Raw genomic sequence first — 21,185 nt, 5'->3', positions numbered from 1 at the left:
TGCAGTTTTTCATAGCTTTTTTTAATGTCATCCCCTCCCATACCTAAGACAGTAATTCCCACCCTTCCCATCAGTGTCCACTTGCATTCCTTCCCTCTGTGATAGCTTTATTTCCCCCTCACTAGATGGATACAGGATTCAAGTGTTTCATAACCTCCTGCGACCCAAGTCCCCCAAGTCAAGAACAGATGGAGGCAGGCAGCGCTGAGCTACATGTGCACTGACTACCCAGCTGGCCAAGCACCAGACATAGCTATCAAACACCACACCTCTGCCTGCAGCCCGAGAGCTTGAGCTGTCTGTTCATACAGAACCTGTCCATTTCACCAAATGTTCAGAAATAAAACTAGGAGGTATTTCAATTGTGAAAATAGGTCACAGTAGCAGAGACATGAATTCAACCTCCCTGATGGCATACTGCAAAGCCTCCAACTATCTCTCACCGAATGAGCGGGCTATTTATTTTTGAGAGGAAAGTAAGTCTTTCAGCCATCCTTGTGCCCCTAGTAGTCTAGGAAGCATATGAAAGTGGAAACAACTGCCAGCATAGGATGCAGTGGTCTGAAAAGACCTCAGCACCAATGGGAATCAGTCTCATCCTTTCATTTTACTTATTTTCCTGATAACAACTCTGTTGCACACGAGCTCATCTTGTTAGGTTACCCACAACCATTATCTCATCTGCCAGCAGTAAGCCAGCAAGACTACCAAAGGCCGATGTTCTCTGACTACAGGTATAAAAAGAAACAAAACTTGACACCACCAACCACACTGCACACAACCTCAAGAGTCAACAGTAACTTGTTTAGCAAGGGGATCTGTGGTGCTAGGTTATCAGATCTCTAGCCATGCTGTTTTAGACAGAAACAGGACCAGACTTGTAACATCAGGGTTGACGATTTAATTCTGAACTACCATTTCGCAGGACTGGGCCTCCACAACAGCTTGAAACACTGAAGTGAAAAAGTACATGTCAGATCCACAAATTACAAGAAAACATTACAACTGTCTAGGATTTAAAGACTAGAACCAGAAAGATAGAGAAGGCAGTGTTCAAAATGACACCAGACCAATATTTAGTCTGAATGCTGGATGCATGCATACAGAAACTTAAGATTAAATAATTGTAGCATAAGAATGGTTATATATGATCGTCAACATAACCGGTGAGAAGAACTTACTGTTCCAACATATTTATACAAGACAAAAAAAAGGGATTTAGGAACATTATGTTTTAGGAACATACAGCTTTCAATAAGGCAGCTTTGACCTTAAAATATATAATAGTCAGTGCCATTATTCAACTGTAATTGAAGATAACTGAAGTTAAATTCCAACATTTATAGGTGAGTTAACTAACTGCCTCTGCATGGCCCTGTGCCACTGAATTTTGGTTGACTGAAAACATTGCTGTGGCACTGCTAGTTCAAACTGACATGACAAAAGTGACATTTCTCATTTCTTAGTATGCCATCTGAGCTGAATTGTAGACCTTCAATTTTCTGTTTGCTGATGCTTCTAGCACATCCTTTGGACTTCTGGCAATAAGAGCTGGTAAAGAGAACTCAAGATTTGTACGGTGAGTAACAATGCAACGCTAAGAACTGCTTAGGAGTATCTTCAAGCTCTGCATAGAGCAAAATGTATTAAAGTTTCCTTTACCCTACTATTTTTCTGCATGATAAGCTTAAATTTCAAATAACTTGCAATGTTTCTCAGCTCTGATCTTCTGTTCATTTCAATGTCAACAGACATTACAAAGATCACTTTTTCCAGAGGAATAAATTGTTAACCAAAAAAGCATCCTTTGAGATAAAGCGAGTAAGCTGGACAAGTGAAAAATTAACACAAATTGTTTACAATTAATAATTGAGCTTATTATGGTCAAGAAGATGAGAAAAAGATGATTTATGCCCACCCCAATGAGAACTGCAAGTTATGCATTAGATTTACATGTGTTTAAGAAAAAGGCAGAGGCGGCAGCCTTGTTAAATGCTTGTCTAGGACACAAATTTTCACAGTTCTTAAAAAAACATGCAGCACATATGGGGTAAAGATTTTTTAAAAACTGAATCACAAGGAAGTAAGGAAAGAAAAGTAGTCTTTCTCTGAAATATTCTCGAGTACGTTGTTATTCAGCAGCACACAAACCAACTTTCTAATTGATAAAACAGAAGCAGCATAGATATTACATCTTTATTTGATTAGTTCTACTTAATAACAATTATAAACTATTCATAAAGAAACAAAAAAGATTAAAGTAGGAAGTCTTTATATTCCACAGGGCTTGGTGACTTGGGGTTCCTAACAGCAGGGGCTACATCTCAGTAGAGCAACTCTCATTGACCCTTCTCCCCTTCCTGCAGTTAGATATGCTTATGCTAATTACTGGAGTATTATTTTCAGTTATCTTCTAATGTCTTAGGAACCAGAAACAAAGAGGCCCTAATAGTAGCCTACGAGATGCTAGTAGCCTGCAGTTTTCTAGCCAAAATGGTAGTTTTTCAGACCAAGACAGTGTCATAAACAATGCCCCCTTTAGTCTCCTCTTGCTAAGCAACTGCTACTTATTCAGTCTTTCCTAGTAAGTCACGTTCTCAAAACTCTTGATCCTTATCACTGCTCTTCACATGATTCTTTTGTTCACATTTTTCTCAAGCAAAACCACAAACTAAACACATCCGAGACCTTGTTAATGCTGCATCAATACTTCAAACACATCAAAATAGCTTTTTCCTGCAACACAGATTCAGCACTGATTCAAGTTCATTTTGTGATCCCCTTAACACATGACCCTCTTTTCTGCTATCCAGTCAGCTGCATAGCACATAGGCAGAAATAATTAAATGAATGATTTCAGGATGAAAAACAATTCAATAGAAACAAATTTAAGGCAGGTCACTTCCCCAAAAGAGACAAAGCCAGCTCCATGCATGACATCCCTGGTATGTGCATCACATAGGCTTTCTTCTAAAATAAGATTTCACATTCAGGGTAAACAGAAATGCTTCACCAAATTTTCAGATTATGCCACAGTATGTGTTAACAACAGTAAGCTTCCTTCCCTGTTCCATCTAAAAGATGTATACATACAGTTGAATACATTAGAGACTACCTAACTGCAATTTCCACCTGCTGTACAACCTCTCTGCAGACCAAATGTATATATTAATAAAAACTTCCAAAAATCATGATTGCTCTACTGAGACAGCAAAGGAAGTCAACTTTTCTGATAATTATTGTCCTCTTTCAGATATTTAAGCACATTTAGTTGTACATCTTCAAGTCTACACAATACCCCATAAGCAGTCTGACCACCAAGCAGCAATATTAAGTTATCCTTAGACTCTTGAAGAATTTACACTTTGCCTTATCACACTTAAGCCAATGGTACCTAGTTTTTCTAAGAGCTCAGAATCGGTCAGCTTATCCTAATGACGTAGCAGACTTATGCACTACAACTGCTCTGCTAACATGTAAACAGTTCTACTGTGTATTTGAAGTTAGACCGAATGCTTCGGTGAACATCTTACTGTACAAGTTTATTGCATTAGGTTTGCAGATGACATCAAACTGGGGGACCAGTCAACATACTTAAGGGCAGGGTTGCCATTCAGAGGGACCTGGACAGGCTGGAGGAACAGGCTGACAGAAAGCTTATGAAATTCAACAGGACAAGAGTCCTCTGCATGGGAAGGAAGAGCCCCTTGTGTTGTACAGGCTGGCGCTGCCTGGCCAGGGAGCAGCTCTGCTGAAAAAAACCCCAGGGGTCTTGGTAGGCAGCAAGATGAACACAAGCCAGCAGTGTGCCCTGGCAGCAAGGAGGGCCAACAGCATCCTCAGCTGTATTAACAGGAGCATAGCCAGCAGACTGAGAGCACCAGAGAGAAGCAGCTATTCTCCTTAACTTGGCACTCAGACTGCTTTTGGAATACTGGCTCTAGTGTCACTGTCCCATTCCCCACCCCCTCCCAGCTCCTTTCAATATAAGAAAGGCATTAATAAACAAAAACTATTTCAGTGAAGGGCCACCAAGGTAGTTGGGGGCTGTGAGAAGAGACTAAGAGAACAGAGCTTCTCCAGCCTGAAGAAGAGATGGTTTTGAGGGACTGTAACAGCAGCCTTCCTCTACCTTCTAGACCGCTTCCCCACAAGTGTCAAGATGACAGAGCCAGGCTCTTCAGTGCTGTATAGTGGGAGAACAAAAGACAACAGACATAACGGACAAACAGGAGAGCTTCTGACTGGATAAAAGGTAAAAATCTAATTGCCCAGAGCAGTTGTGCAGTTTCCATCCTTAGATGTTTTCAAGGCCCAGCTAGATAAAGCACTGAGAGACCTAGCCTGAAGTGAGTCTTCCCTACTTTAAGCAGCACTAAACAGTCTTGCTTGCAATTAGAGTTATCTGTAACTATGATTCCTCCCACATTTTTCTGACAGGCAATGCAGATGCATGAGGCCACCACCAAAATAAGTTTTGCAGCTGTTTTTAAGGCCACCTCTTCCCTTACCTCCCCAAACCAAGCCAGAGGGAGATCCACACACATAAGTGAGGTGTGTTGCTTACTGATGAACAGAAAGGTATTATTCATACGTGTAGCAAGACAAAAGGCAGCCATGAGCATGCAGGTTCTCAATAAAACACCAGCTTCAAAACTGTTTTAATGTTAGAAATGGGAATTAACCAGAAAAATTAAGATAAAAATGCAACATGACGCATTAAAACAAAATGCAATATAGTCAAAGGATACCAGATTACGAGAGTAAACCCTACTTAGATTATAAACTAATCTAGCAGATGACTGAAACAGATACAAACTGAACTTCAGTAAAACATCCAATACATCAGAATCCTACCGAACAGTAAAAAACGGACCAAAAATTCACTAAAGGGGAGAGTGAAATAGAAACTAGTAGAATGGAGGGGTATATTAATGAGTTCCCAATGGACTAGTTTTTAAAACAGTTCAATTGCACACCAGCAAACAAACTCAGAAGCACAATCACCAGCAAAGGCTGGGCAAAAGGACACACAAGGAATTCTGTAGCCCCAAAGCCCAGAGGAAAAAAAAGCAGGGTGAGATGTAGTAGTACAAAGCATAACATAAGTAAAAGATCATTTAACATCACATACACCCAAGGAATAGTCAAGAATTTCTATATACTAGTAGCGCATAAGTCGGAAGAAGAGATTGTGCATAATTAACATATCACAAGATGACTGAGTCACCAGCCTGATACATTCCAAGATCGCATTTGCTTCTTATGCCTGTACCAACTGAAGTATTTTCAGACATGAAAGCGAAGCATTAGCGTCTTTGTAAAGGGTGCTGGTACATTTCACATGTGCTTCATCCGGAACAGTGTGTACAAGAAAACTTGCAGAATTGTGTCTCCTCAGCTTAAGCCTCTCTCATACTTTATCATACACATGTTAAAGTTAATGTCTTAAAAATGAAGTATTGAATAAGGATGAAGTGAGGAAATAACCTACCTTATTCTTACATCTGCTTTATTCTGAGACAGATTTTTTAGGAAGGAAGATACTAACTTTTACAGCAGGACTTGACAAGCGTACTATAACTTGGCCCTACACATTTATCTTTCTAAAGCACTGCTGCTACCTTCACCATAGTACAGAGGACTGACAGGTCACATGGCTTACTGGATATACTGTGTATGGTTATCTTGCCAATCAAGACTCGAAAGCTGATAAGAGAAAAATGTAAATAAACCCCCAGGCCACATGGTTCAGAACTGAACAATCAAGTTGAGCCTGAGGGAGAAGAACAACAACAACCAAAAAAAAAAATCTTTTAATAGAAGGCAGCTAGAACAACTTCCCTGACAGACTGGTTAAGAGGATTCTCTGAACAAGCAGCTCTGAATGACTGATCTTCATTTCTTTAACTTCTGTACTTAATGAGACATATACTACAGGAAGTCAAGACTGTCTGTGCAGGGTATCTTCTCCCTCCATGAAGTGACCACAGACAGAAGTGAGGTGAAAATGTCTAGGAAGGAAGAAGCACGAGACTCCATGTACGGAAGTATATCCTCACAGAACCAAAGTGTTGTCTGGAATAAACCTCTGGAGTACATCTACTCCAGCCTCCAGTTTGAAGCAGGAATATTGTCAACATCAAATTAGGTCAGCTTAAAACTGTAAGCTGTCCCAGTGATGGAACACTCTCCTTGTGAACTTTTTTTCTATTGTCCAATTTGAACCTCCCAAGCTAAAACTCATGGCTGCTGCCCCTTCTTTTATCATCTCTTACTACTGAGAAGAGTGTGCCCCTTTAGGTAGATGTAGGTTGCAATTAGATTGTCTCTAAGACGCCTTGGTCTCCTCTTTGCAAGACTAAAGCCTAGCTCCCTCAATCCCTCCTCAAAGGTCATATGCCCTATGCCCCTAAACATACCGGGTGGACCCTCTACAGTTTCTCAGCAGCCTGCTTTAAGAGTGGTGCACCAAACCAAAGAGCATATTCGAAGTACGGCCTCAGCAGTGTCACAGAAAAGAAGCAAAACCATGTCCCTCACTGCCAGCCACACTCCCCCTTACACAGCAGACAAAGCAAACAGCATACTAAACTATGAGACATGCTGTTGGCTCATTTAAGTAAGAGGTTTGTATAGATGAGACTCCAATTAAACTGAACGTTCAAGTTAATTCTGCAGTAAAGATAATCCTTAATCACACATTCCCTAAAGCCTTGAGTTGCATCTTAAAGCAAATAAAAATGCATGCAACTTCAACATGTTAACACCTACAACATACATCAATAAACAAGAAAGCTACATTCTGTTCTAGCTAAAGTTTCTAGGTAAACCCAGGCCTTGAATGCATACATACCAGCTCTTTCTAGAAATTATCAATAGACTGTCTTTAGAAGTTATATTTCAACGCCCACAAGGCTTTTTTTTTTTTTTTTTAAAAGGAATTTTACACTCCGAAATTATTGGTAGTGCCTTTACTAAAGCCAAATGCTTTCTCTAGAATTTCTGGTTCTCCTTGCATTTTTATCCTCCACCACAATCATTAGAAGACAGAATACCTTTCTAAACTTACTTCACTGACTTGGCTGCTGACACAAACAATGTAAACTGGTTAAACAGGTTTACAGCCTCCTACGGCACTACTCAGTCTCCCAGTGTCTCCTTTCTCCCTACTAAGAAATACTGTAAACTGTTCTGCATGTACCTAAAGTAGTACACAGGCTCAGAACAGTGATTTTAAGTACAGCATTTGAACAGACTTGACTCCCTGAACTTGGAAACCTTATAAAGCAGCTGTTCAACTGTTTAGAAAGACAAGTAAGAAAACAGTAAACATAAATTTTATTCATGTAATATTAGTAAGTTGAGATACTTTATTGTAGAAGTGAAATTAAAAATAATTAAGAATAGAAAAGGTTGGGTTTTGTTTCAGAAACATGGAAACAAGGTTTTAAGATACTTATGAAGAACTATTCTTTTAAGAAGTAACGCATAGTCACAACTGAACCATGCAAAGAAAATGAACACTGAAAAGATCCTTCTGAAAGTCCTAAGTGGGGGAAAAAAAGCTAGAGCAATAGGTAGGCCTGGATCCAGAACACTGCATACAGAGACTGAACATTTGGAGTAGTTCGAATTTGCCATTAAGGTTTAAGTTAATGTCAGAGGACCCATTTCTAATTAAAATAGAGGTTGGATTTCAGTTGAACTATTGTAACCATTGTTACAGCTTCCACAGCACCCACTACCAGGGCACAGGCAGTTTGTGAAAGCTAGCAAAATGCTTGCCAGAAGAAGAATTCTACAGTCACAAGAATTTGTTTCTGCCCATAACTGATAGAAACCCCGTGAAGGAGAAGACAGCATGGGAGAACCAGAATCTAATTGCCTCGCACACTGTGCTTTGCCCCGGTTAGGAAAAACCCAGAGAATGGTTCTTCTGTCAAATAGGCACATCAAATTCTATATACACAGAAACCCACCCCACATTCCGGAACTGAAGTCACTTTTCATTAACACAAATTTTAAGTATTACGTTATTAAAGTATCTGAGGAAATACACCTCCTGCTCAAAGCTAGGGAAAAACCAAAACATTATAATGCAGTCCAAGTTAATCCTTTGTCCTAGAGCAAGAGGGGAAGAACAGTTATAGAGAGCTTCTCCCTCCAAGAAATCACATGTATCACAGGAGATGCTTTGGACTAACAGCCGAACACATGGCCTTGTGACCGATTAAAAGACCAGAAGATGCTGCAGAGTTTTACTGCCATTTTGCTTCTGCAAAAGAGTACAAGTAATCTTTGCCTACAAACTGTCAAAGGCTAGTTGAGACCTCATTCAAGGTACTTCATTTCACTGCTGAAAAACATGTCACTGTCTCTTTCTCTCCCTGTATGTCTTGGGGGAGAGGGACATGGAACCAAGAAAGAAAGAGTAGCACTGTAAATATAGGTGGTTACCTATTATCCTTTCTCTGTAAGAAGTGTGATCCAAAGCACACAAGGAGACATCATCTACATCTGACAGACTGCATAAGCATTCCTATTGCCTTGCCTACTACAGCAAGTAGCAGATCTTGTTTCTCTTGATAAAAAAACCCCGATTCTACTCCTCCAAAATAGCCTAAAGTAACAAAGAAACTTAATGGTCTTAAATATTACCTTTCAGAGACCTACCTACCAGAGACCTGACTTCAACCTTACCTATACACAATGACAACCATACAATCATCTGCCTATCACAGAGCTTCTTGAAACAGGAAAAAAAAGAAAAAGATTTACTATTCATTGTATACTGCTCTTCAGATTTTCATAAAGCATTTCGCAAACTTAACTTCATATGTCTTTTTCTTTCCAAGCAGTCCTTAGACCACACTGTTTTTACTAGTTATGTCATGGTTTGTTTTTAATCTCCAATCAATAGCATTACGTCCCTAGAGTCCTTATTGCCCCATCCTCTCCTGCATACACAGTCTGTGTACATTCACTGTCCACCCGTCCAGTTTACATGGTATTTCTTGCCAATCTGAATACTCACTTGAGATGAGTAGGTTACAATACCCATGCTTACAGCCCAACGACTTTATCAAGAAAGGGGGTGACAAAAGCAGCCCTCTTGCTCCCAGACACAGGACAAAAAGAGTCACTGTCTCCTGAGGGACCTGTGTGACCCCTGAAAGGCAGATGTACTACTTCTGCCCTTACCATCACCAAACCTACTTCCAAAGTACTACTGCCTGTTCTTCAGGAGCACGTGAGAGGCAGAAACCGCTCTGTACACAAAGGAGATCTCGAACCAAGGAGTTTGTCCTCCAGTCGGTTTCCCTCACCCTGGTCAATAAAAGTACCAGGAAAGCCGGGGGAAGGTGATGAAAGTAAATGTAGTAGTACTACCACTGAAATCAGGAAGACGTGCAGCAAGAGCAAAGCTGGGGTTTTGTTATTAGACCCGCCTTCTGGTGCACCCCGTCGGGGCGCAGCCTCCCCTCAGGCAGGCGCCGGCAACAGGGCAGGCGGCCGGGCACCGCGGCGAGGCAGGCCGTGGCCCATGTGCCGGCCCTCCCACGCCTCCCTTCGCGTCTTCCACCGCCGCCTCCTCCTCCATCGGCTACGGCTCAGAGCCGCCCGGCGCGGCCCCGGAGGCAGGGGGGAGCAGCCCGCTATAGGTCTCCCTGCCACGGCTCGGCAAGGCTGCGAGCCAGGGGCACGGCGGGGAAGCCACGGGCCGCTCCCCGCCGGGGAAGGGACCTTCTCCCCCTCCTGCACGCTCTCGCTTCCCCCGGAGCTCGCTGCCCTCCAGAGAGGCTCAGAGGGGGCGAGAAACCCACCCCGGTGCCCAGGGAGGCCCCTGACCGTCCGCTGCCCCTGCCGCCCCCCGCCTCCCCCGGCCCCTTGCCCGCCAGTACCTGGCGCCGGCTCGGCGGGGCCCGGTGCCCCGCGGCTCCGGCTATCCTGGAAGCGGACCTGGCGGAGGCCGCCGGGCACGGCCCCCCAGAGGCGGCTGGCGGTGCCGCGCAGGAGGCGGCCTCCCTTGCCGGTGAAGGTGGTGAGGTAGTCCATGGCGGGGGGCTCCTAACGGCCGGGGAACCCCATGGCCGGGCCGGACACGCAGCTCCGCGCGGCCGCCGGCCCCGCTCCACAACTTGTGCAAACTTTGGGGCTCGGCCCCGCCTCCATTTAAAGGGGCCGCGGCGCCACCGCCGGCGCTGGGCGCGGACGGGCGCGACCGGGGGCCGTGCGGGGAGCGGGCCGTGACGGCCGAAGCCGCGGCGCCGCGGGGGTCTGAGGCCGCCGCCCCGCCACAGGCGTGCCCGAGGCCGGGGCAGGGCCGCCGTGCGGGGCCGCGGTGGCGCGGAGCGGGGTTGTGCGGGCGCCTGCCGCGCAGGCCGCGGCCGCCCTCCGGCGGAGAGGCAGCGTCTCCTCAGTCGGACGTCCCTCCCGCAGCTGCCTCACCGCCCCGCAGCTGCCTCACCGCCCCGCAGCTTTCGGAGGTTCCTTGTTTTTCCACAGGACCGCGGAGGGGAGAGGCAGGCCTCCCAAACTTCCCTGTGCTGCAAGGTGACCCGTCTGCTGCCAGAGGCGGCTTTTAGGGGTGTAGGCCGTGAGGGCGGCTTCACGACGGCCGTGAACAGGAGCGGTGGACGCCTGGTTCTCCTTACCGCCCCTGTCACCAGGACACTGGGGACATTGCTTCCTTTCAGTCTCAGGCAGGCTCACGGCCACCTGTACATCTTCATGAACTTATCCGCAGCCTGGGGTTTTAGTTTTGTTTTGTGAAAGCTCACTGCTTTACAACGATGTGCTGTGAAGCTTTCTATTAACTTTTAGCTTTCGTGTCTCAGCTTCCCTTTACTAAGAAGCATGAAAATCAAGAATCAAGGCAATCTCTTACTTTTAAATTTTCTCACAGTCATGGATATTAAGATGTTTTACCACTGTAACTGTAAAACAAGACCAGCTGTGTCACTGTGTGGTTTTGCTGTTCTGCTTCTGATCGCTCACGCTCTCAGTCTTTCCTGCCATCTGGGACGCCACCGTCCTCGCTGTGCTAGCCCAGCCAGTCCTCTGAGCGTCTGCCAACGTTGGTACCTGGCTCAACCTTTGAACTGACTACGTCAGTTTAGTCTTCCAGCAGAACTTCCTAGGTATACAAATGTTTCTTCCTTTTTGAAAAAGACATTTGATTTGCGGTGTTCATTTGTATCCTCGCATTCTTTGTCCTCACAATTCTTGGAACTTTTAAGGTTTGAAGAAATAAAAAGTTAGAACGTGATTCTACATTTTAACAGAGAAAGAAGTGTCTCAGGCATTGAATCTCATGATTAAGATCTGCCTTACGATGTGAATTCTGCACATACGGAGGCTGGAAGAACAGCCATATTATATTTACTACCTGTGCCTTAAGAACGCAGAACTGTAAGCTAATGTGCTTATATTCTAATCAGAGTATGATGCAATTATATGCTGCATGTAGCTGCAAATGAAAGCATTGTTTAATAAAAAATGCTGTTGTTGAGCCAAATCTATTGTGTACATGCAGAACAGAGGAACAAAGTGCTGAGCTATCTCAACTCCTATTCACTTTTAGCAGCTGCTCAATTAAATCAGAGTTTAACGTCAGCATTTTGGAGTGCTGATTTCTGAGGGTTACTTCATGTAAACAGTACACTCGAATCAACCTTTCTCCTACTTAAATCAGTTCCTGCTCAGGAGATAATGATGTTCAAGACTTTTTTCAAGTAAAACCTTTACACTGAAACAGAAGAAGAAATTTTCAGCAGAATTAGCTCTCCCTCCCTCCCTCCCTCCCTCCCCCCAAAACCTGCCAGTAGAAATGGATGTGTAATCTGTCTGTTCCAGGACTAATGAATAAATCAGGAACTGCAGAGTCACTGCATGGTCTAAGTACCACTAGATGTTTAGTTTATAAACTATTCTGCCTGCCAGATCTGTCTTGCCCTAAACACTGTAATTAGTTTTCATTTCATTACAGTGTTTCTGGTGTTAAGAAGTTATAGTTGGTCTTTTGCCCTGTTGATTCTATATTAGGCAAAATTTACCTACGTCTTTGCACCACGCATGAGTTTACAGCTGTGGTGCTCAGCACTTTTGAAACTTTGAGCTGGCTTGTCCAGCAGTATTCTAGCCACATACGCATCTCTGTTATTGTATTGATTGCATGTATTTCCTCTGTGGTTTGAAATAGTTCTTTTTTTTCTCTTCCAAGCCCATATTATGCAGCGTTTATCATTATATTGCAGTGATAGAGGCTACAGATTCAGATTCAGCCAACATTTTTATGAAGTATTCAAGGTAAATGTTTTGATAACTATGAATTTGTTACATTTTAGCTGCTTTCATCTGCTTTGTTCATAAATAGTCTAACCGAAGTATAAAATGATCACCTATTACTGCAATGCGATTTTCATAGTATTGAAAATCATTGCCCATACTCAAAAGCATCCATTTAGCAATGTTTTTACTTTGAAGAACAAATTCTTCAATTGAACTGTCTTAACTATAAAAACAAGATTTAGGTATCTGTGCTCATAAAAGGCAATACTACTCTTTTTAAGATGTGTGACACTTATTGACTACTGATAAAATTTCAAGGCATTGAGGTAATACAATTATTATTATTACATTTTGAAGAATATAGTCAGAGCTATACTACTTCAGCAGGCATCTTCAACACAAACATCCAGCAGTACTATTATGAGCTTTAAGATGCTGTTTATACTTACTTGTGCCACACCTATGACAGCAAGATTTTTGACAAAGATCTTCCGTCTGAAAACTGACCAGGCTTAATCCTGTGTCATTTATAAAATCTAATATACTGAGATTTAAGATTACAGTCCACATTTCTATCTGAAAAGCTTTGCAGCATTCCTCAACTTTTTAATTGGTAGGAGCAACATACACTCTACATACATAAGCAATGTGTGTCCCTTTTGCCATAAAACTAAAACAAATATAAATATGTTCTACAATATTTATAATAATTTTTTACACTTAGATTGATCCTGAACAGCTTTACAGAAGCTTGATCATACTGCCTTTATGTCGTCAATGTCTAGAAACAACAGGATTTTGCTGAGGCGGGGCTAACAAGTTTGTATTTGATCTCTGAATGTACAAGGATCTCTCCTAGGGTTATCTTATGGCCTGTGGTATCAGTGCATAAAGCGTATCTCTGTAATTCTACAATCACTTAAAACTGGCCCTCCAAAGGAAAGAGCTGGTCCTACTTGCTCTTAATTGCTTGTGCCTGTTCCTGTGCTACCAGCGTGAGCACAAGCATTCATTTGGCAGGTGAATGAACTGTGCAGTAAAGCTGATCCAGTTAAAAGTATCTTTTAGTTTAGTCAAAACTAACTAAACATATTTATTTTTTTGTGGGGTTAATATTACCCCCAGTTAGCTCTCCAGATCTGGTTGAGTTGTGTGTAAACCCCTGTGGAAGCACAAGTTGCAAAGCAACAGAAGAGTAGAAGTGGCTGGAAGAGAAGAAAGGGAAGGAGGAAGTTGCAGGCCAGCCTCTTTGTCTTCAATGTATGTTAGCTGGAAGTGAGAGTGAAACTGTGGCACAAGTGGAGCGTATACCTTCATATCAGTATTACACACAAAAACATCTTCAGTAGCTACAGAAATGTCTGACAGAATATGTCTGCGTTTATGATGCAACACTTAATAACACATTATGCTAATCTGTTGCTGTAAATAAAGGCACAACCTTGTCTTGCAGCTAGATCCCAAAGTCCCAAACCAGAGCAGGCAGAGAGCTGCTTGAGCTGCATCCTAAAAGAACTGGTGGTGTAGGGAAGAGAGAACAAGGATCAGTTATGGTCAAATAGAAAAGGACACAATGAGGAATGTTATTTCCAAGGTCTGAACATAGAATTATATCTAAAAGTATTTCAAAGGAGAAAAAAAAAGATAAAAACACAGCAAGTGGTAGCGACCTATCATTTCTTTGGGGACAGATTTGTTGCTTGTGAAAATAAGTGCAAATTGCAGCAACTAATCCAGGCAAAACGCCAGCAGATGCTGTGCAAGCTTCCTTGGGTCTTGGCCACTTCACATGCCTGGTGTACAGGATATGGGCCTCTTGCAGTTCGCCTTGCCAAATTTCCAGTGCTACCAAGCTGCAGGCAAAAGTACACTAGGCCCAAGCACAAACCCCCTATTTTATTTTGTGAGAAACAAGGTTTGTACATGCTTTCCGAGGTGAAAATCTTGATGTCAGTCATTTGGCAATCAGCCAGTGTTCATCTGTATGTAGGCAACCCATATGCAAGTATGTAATTTTGACAGTTTGAACCAAATGCCTCATGTAAGCTTCCTTACTCATTCTGAAGGCACGTGATGCTATGAGGATGCTGTATGCCTTTGTTAAGTATTCTAAATTACCATGTCTGGTCAAGACCCTACCATTTATGTGGTTGCAAAACCTATAATGAGTGCCTAAAATGGGGATTTGAATTAGAACATGCATAAAAGCCTAACTTCTCTCTTAATTTTTAATGAAACCTATTTTTAGTAATGTAAAATAATTCAGGAATTGTTTTTTTCTAGTGAAAAAGCTAAACTTTTAAAACACAGAAGAACAGACTGCAGTCTGTTTCCAATGCTGTTTCAGTAAAAATTAAATACAATGCAGAATGCACATGCAGTCCCTGAAGGAGGGACTAGAACTGAGGCATGCAGAACTCCCACATTCTCAGGCATATTTCCATATGAACCCACTAATTTGAATGATGAAGTATGGAAGTACGCAGTTCAAGAAGTAAAAACAGTTGCACAAATCTATTTTTGTGATTAAGAAGGTCCAAATAGTTCCAAAGGGCAATTCAGTGTCACTATAAATTTGGGAGAAGTTGAAAAGAGATAACCAGGTGACACTAAGTAAATGGGTGTGTTTAAAACAGGTTCTTCACAGAGAACTGTGGGTTAGGTGTGGCTGTGCATACAGGTTTCACAATACCACATCCTCTTTTCAGATTAGACACTTGGCAAGAAGAAAGCTGTCACCTGCATACTAGCCTCAGAGGTGGTAAACCTGGAATTTCAAACTTCAGCAGGTAAGGATATAATTCTGTTTTTACTAACCAGGTCCCTGTAAGATTAGAATGAAATGGGGGCCAGTCTCCACCTTGACCATTGATGCTGTTCACTGTTCAGCAGAAAATGTCACGTTGAAAGGACAAGACAGAATAAACATGGGGAACAAGGGAATTTGGCAGTCCTTGGTTCTGGAGTGGGATATTTCAAGTATAGGTTACGATTTGCATCTGATTATTCTTGAAATAACACTGAAAAAGATAGGAAACCATTACAGCATCTCTTTTAGGGGAGTTGCTTTCTCAGTAGAAAATGGAATCAAACTCCTGCTTTATTAGTATTTCAAATCTGGCTCAATAAATCTTTCATTTCCTTTTGTAGAAGCTGTATAAAATAAAGGTAGCACAACTAGACATTAGGTTTCTCCAGGCTGAGGAGAACATTTGGACCTTGGGCACCTCAGCCTCCCCCTACAATGCATTTAAGCATCAAAATATGCAGTCCTAAGCACGGCTCCTTAGGTTTAATTTAATAATATTTCAGTACCGTAACATTCAATGTGTTTAGTTTTTGTCTTATCAAATCTAAAAAGTTTCAAGAGGCCAAGTCATTCCTGTCAGATGCCACTGCAACATCTGACCTGTTTGTGCTTTGTCTGTTCTGATAATAGGTTGTAGTTACATAAATGTTATGTTTTTGTTTGTTAGGTTGGTATCTAACCTAATCCAAGTCAGACTATTTATACTTGGGACAGCCCAACAAGTCCTTTTCACCTTTGAGGAGAAAGCAATTTTTCCTTTTCTAGCCAGATTTCAAAAATCTTCATACCATAATTTAAATTAGATAGTAAAGATAGGAACACCATACAAATAAAATGTACAATCAAATCTAGGACATTACTGAAACAGAAAAAAATGTTAACTGATTCACAAGTGTTCTGTACTGGCATACATAGCATAGTTACAAAAATGCATACTAAGCATATGAAACTCAACAGAAGTGAGTGTGAAGTGAGTGAGTGTATTTTACTCCATAAAATACACTTAACCTCATGCTGCAAAATAATTTGATCAGATTTCAAAAGCATGCCACAATTTTTTGACACTTTTGGAAGCACCAAATTTCATCTGCATATGATCTGAATTTTCAGAGATTCAGGTAAATAACAACTTTTGTTGCCTGCAGTTCCCCATTTTCTCTGAAAAATTTTATCACATAGTCACTATCCGACTCTTATTTATGCTAGAAGTTTTTTTCAAAAAGCAGTGACAGAATTAGCATTACAAAAATTTATATTCTAAAACTAAATCTGTTTTTCTTTTTTCTTATTTTCCCAAAGTATAATATTTCTGCTTAGATGTTGAAATGGTCCATTCTACAATAACATATCATGTCAGCATTTGTTAGAATACCAAAGATATCAACACGGAAGTTTTCAAATATGGCCTTGAGGACAAATGCATATCATAGTGGGGCTTTTCCGTGTTTATGGCAGAACTTTAGTTTCAACTGCAATTACACAGCTCTATATATAGACTACCTTATCAAATAAACATGAAATGACCTCCACGTCTTCAGTTCGTACTTGTTTGGTCAATAGTGGCTTATTATAAACAGAATATTCTGTTCTGTTCAGGGAATTTTATGAAAATTAATTTGGACCCTGAGAGGTATGGATGCATGTGCATGCACATACAGACAGCCGTGCAGTTTAAGGATGCTCACTAGGTATAACACTAGCTGAACAAAGTTAATTTTCAGTAGACACAGATGTCTCCCTGTCTTCATGTCATCATTTCATTGACATTTTATTCTTTCATCATGTGTTTTGAAACTGAATGTGGAAAACACTGACAGTATAATTGATGACTCCGTAGTATTTACTAGCTAATCCCATCCTCCAGAGGCATAAATTATGCAAACGATAATTGCTTACGAAAGGTGATCAGAAAACTGCTTATTCATCAGGTATTTGAATCTTAGGCAAACAGTCTTGACTTAATCCTTTTTTTTTTCCTTTTTGCAGTATAACTGTAACTATTCTTTCCTTAACATTCATTAAATGCTTATCATGTTGTTAATGTACTGTATCCCTGTAAGGAGGTTACTGATACTTGCTCAGAAACAATAAAGCCAGATTCCAAGTCACAATAGACCTTTTTACATTGCCAGATTGGTCCCTCTGCTAGGGTCCCTCTGCTAGGATAGAGTTGTTAAAATTCAATTCCATTGTACACCATTTCTGAAGACTAAGCAATCATAACACAACTGAGATTTCAAATCAAAGCATTGATTCAGATTGTTAACACAAAAAATGTCTGCTTTGTGATCAATGTCTTGCCACCTCATGACCAGCTGTATTCCTCATATTTATAGCAAGATCCACATACTTTAGAAAGCCGTAGTCCTGTCTTGGGGGGAAAAGCTCACATTAATAATCACTGAAGTGACTCTATATAATGAACAGGTTCTGTCTGAAGACATATCGACTGCTTGTCACATGCTCCCATTATATTCACTTGGCACCAGATCAGTTTCCAATTCAGAAAACATCATGGCTTTTAGTTACAGGTTATGAGTTTTAGTTACAACCTTCAGACATGAAGATATCTAAGATACAAGGATCCTTTTAACGGATCTGAACAAAATGATTCTTCTCAGACACCTGGAAAAAGCAGACTTAAGGACAGCTGATGAGCAGTCACATAATGTCAGTTCTAAGTAGCAATGCCATTTGAAGTACAGTGATATTTTTTAGATAAATGGGTCAAAATCAGAATCTATCAGGAGCCAGAATAAGGCTAATGGCAACAGCTGATCCTTCTGGTGGCAATTCTATTCTTGTAATAAGAATTACTGATCTTCTATTTTACTTGCTCCTGCTTAGGCAGTGCATTCTAGGATTAAGGATTAGTTAAAAAAGAGTGAATTCTGTTCCATTCTTTGCTACCTGTTTTTGTAGTTGTTTTCCTTAAGTAAAGTAAGTGTATGAAAGCCTTTTGTACATACCTTTTCCTGAGCCATCTAAATCTGTGCAGGACATTCCTGAAATTTTCTTTTGAATGAAAACCAAGAAGGAGTATGTTGATCTTATTAGGAGGAAGTTCTGCTTTTTCTTTCTTGTTAAATCTTGCTTCTTAAGGAACATCTGGTCTCTCTCTCCTTCCCTCCCCCACTGGCACCACATCACAAGCATATGCCTGATTCATTTGCTCCCATAATATCATGTAGAAAACTTGTGGATGGTTACTCACTCTGTCCTTTTGGGGATAATTACTACAATTTATCCTCAAAAATCAAATACATTGCTTCTAGCTAGCTAAATAATTTGAAGGCTGTCCATTACTGTATTATCTGTGAATTAAGAAACTGTATCCTATACACATTAGTTTTTCCCCTAAGATTTAGCAGCTTAACTCTCGCCTCTCTCTCGCATTTTAGTATCTTGTCTTTGATTACTGACACAGTTTTCCCCAGAAATGATTTGCAGTATGTTGTCTCTCTTGCATTCAGCCACATTTTGCTGCAATGCTGTATACACCATTGAGAACCTATGCACATACACAGCTTTACAGATCCTATTTGCCTCTGATTAATTTCCTTCAATTTGTTTAGATGGGCTCTTCTGTAGGCTTCATTTAGAATGCCTAATGGCATATCTCACTGTCTCCTTATATTTCATCTGAGGATGAAATATTGTGTACATATATTGTGTACAAAATCCCAAAGAAACACAACTGTTTTGATAGGTAATTACCAGTTATCTATCAAGGTTTTTTACTCCAGTGCCTCAGGATCAAGACTCGGAATTGGTAAGTGATTTGGCTGACAGTGGTTAAATGTGAAGCACTAGTAACATGCTTCTCATCAAGGAAACAGGTTGCTGTGTTTTGCAGAAGTCAAAAGCTTATTTCTCCCAACTACAGGTCCTAATGTTAATGAATTATACTAGTTCCAGGTTGGAAATATATAGAGTGTACTGGTTTAGCCATGAACCTTGGTAAGGTCAACAAACCTCAGTGAATGGAAAGGTGATGCTGAGAAAAGATGGGGTTAAAAAAATATTGTCTAGCCTTGATCGGTTTTCTTATTAAATATGAAAGGAAAAATTCAGATATTTGAATAACTATGGAACTTGCCTCTCAAGTTCCTGCTAATCTGATGTTAAAGTCCTGCACTGGGTATGGTTCATAGCTCAAGGTTACTGAAGAAAGGTGTGCTTTCTAGTAGCACAGTACCCTAACTGTAGTGTAGTGCAACTGTCTCATTTTTTAGTCCAGTCCTGAATTATTAGTCCAGCTAATCAGCTGGGCTGGGTGCATGATGCACTGGTGCAGAAATAAGGTAGTGGTGTTGAGTGCTGAGATGTTGATGCTGTTGCAGGAAACCAGGGCAATATAAGTAAGTCTCACTCTGCATAAAATGCAATTGCTTACTTTGTATTAGTAACCCAGCATAATACTGGTTGATTACAAAGACTCAGTTCTTCTTAAATAGAGAGTATTAAACATGCCGTTGTGGTCTTTCTCATCTGTCTCTTCAAGCCGTTCATTCTGAAGTTCAGTAGTGCTGACAGATTCTTAATTGCTGTAATTAAATATAATCTTTATTAGGAGCCTGAAAGCAATTCTGAAAAAAAAACTTCAATATTTTAGACTTGTTTTAGATCCCCAGCAACTTTCCTTTTTTTGCACAGAAAGCCTTGTTGGGCTCTGTGGTAGTAAAGGACCTCTGGTGTTACTCAAGACTTCGTGAAGAAATTAAATTGTAATAACAGAATTAGAAGACAGCTGGATAAGTAAAATAGCAAAGTATCAACAAAATTTTTACGTCTTGGTTTGTAAATCTATAGTTTTTCTTTGAAGGAGTCAATAAGCATGTGGATAAGAATAATCAGTTGAAAGCTGTGTACTTATATTTTCAGAAAGCTTTTTACAAGGTCCCTCACTAAGGAAATGAAGCTGTTGTAGGATGAGAGGGCTTGTCATTTAATATCCATTAAAGTTCAGTAAGCAAGAGGTCAGATTTCACAACAGAGGAAGAAAGATTATCAGTGCAGCCCAACAGCGATCCATGCTTTTCAACTTACTGGATTATTAGGCTAAGAGGAGAGAACAAGAAGTTGGTGGAGTTTGCTGATGATACAAAATTATGTGGGAAAGTCAAATCTACTGAAAAAAGTTAAAAATTATTTCATAATACAGATCATAAACAAAATGGCGGGTGAAATTCACTGTCAATAAATGCAGAGTAAAGACAAGTTTTCCTCCAAGTGCATAACTATGTTTATACATACACATAGTGATGAGCTTTAAATGAGCTATTACCATCTAGTAAAGAGCTATATGAAAATGTCAGTCAACAGACATCTGAAAGGCAAAATAAATATGAATTATTAGAAAAATATAGTTACACTACTATTTAAATTCTTCTCATGAATATAGATTGTACTGCTGGTCACCCTGTCTCAAAAAAAGATGCAATATACCCAGAAAATGTACTGAGAAGAGCAACAAAGGTGTCAAGCTGCTTCTCTCTAGGAAAGCAGATTTAAAAATACAATGTAGGTAATTACAAAATAGATCAGAGAAAAACTATTCACCATTTCTCATGATAAGACAAGTAAGGGCACCTAAAGAAATTGCTAAGAAGATTTAAAGAAAAGGAAACATTTTGTTACACAACATAATTGAATCACAGAATTCATTACCACAGGATGTTGTGTATGCCAAAACTATGAATGGTTCAGAAAGCAATTAGAAAAATTCATACAAAGTCCATCAAGACCCATTAAGCACAAGAATGCAGATACAGACTGGTTTCTGGAAGTTCCTAGGCCACAGACTGCCTAAAGCCCAGAGGAAATACCAGCAAAGCATCTTTCCATACTTGTCCTTTTCTGTATTCTTTCCCTAATTGCCACCTGCTGCTGGCCACTGTGGGAAACAGGATACTAAGCTGGACGTGAGCAAAACATTACCTTTACCTCATCCCACCCAGCCATTCTGATGTTAGGACTTGCCATGACACTGTCCCAGTCCCCTTGCTCTGGAACCAGAAGTCCTCCACAAGTTCTTTCCTTGGGTCATTTGCAGTGTGAAGGGGTGACCTCTACAGACTGA

The 21,185-nt window shown here is 40.8% G+C and overlaps 1 protein-coding gene and 1 long non-coding RNA gene across 16 annotated transcripts in view; one reads left to right on the top strand and one right to left on the bottom strand.

Moving 5' to 3' along the window:
• OXR1 (oxidation resistance 1) overlaps positions 1–21,185 on the bottom strand; it is a 442,087-nt gene that overhangs the window by 156,824 nt on the left and 264,078 nt on the right. The window contains exon 1 of one of the 14 annotated variants that reach the window (XM_075495125.1): positions 18,073–18,132. The exons of 10 other annotated variants lie outside the window; for them this stretch is intronic. In XM_075495125.1, coding sequence (XP_075351240.1) covers positions 18,073–18,106 — 34 coding nt within the window. In that variant the 5' untranslated portion in view covers positions 18,107–18,132. Of the gene's footprint in view, positions 1–9,905; positions 10,185–18,072; positions 18,133–21,185 lie in introns of those variants that run through there. 3 more of the 14 variants (XM_075495128.1, XM_075495126.1, XM_075495129.1) reach the window with 3 other exon arrangements.
• LOC142406343 (uncharacterized) lies at positions 9,531–20,722 on the top strand. 2 transcript variants are annotated; one of them, XR_012774547.1, is made up of 5 exons: positions 9,531–11,144; positions 12,261–12,312; positions 15,003–15,083; positions 18,813–18,875; positions 20,508–20,722. It is a non-coding gene; the product is annotated as an uncharacterized LOC142406343 (long non-coding RNA). The 2 variants fall into 2 exon arrangements; XR_012774548.1 differs by lacking the exon at positions 18,813–18,875.

Source organism: Mycteria americana, chromosome 2 (genome assembly GCF_035582795.1).
Source record: "Mycteria americana isolate JAX WOST 10 ecotype Jacksonville Zoo and Gardens chromosome 2, USCA_MyAme_1.0, whole genome shotgun sequence".
Classification (NCBI taxonomy): Eukaryota; Metazoa; Chordata; class Aves; order Ciconiiformes; family Ciconiidae; genus Mycteria; species Mycteria americana.
Note: the sequence above shows the minus strand (reverse complement) of the source record. Positions and strands in the feature narration are given on the sequence as shown.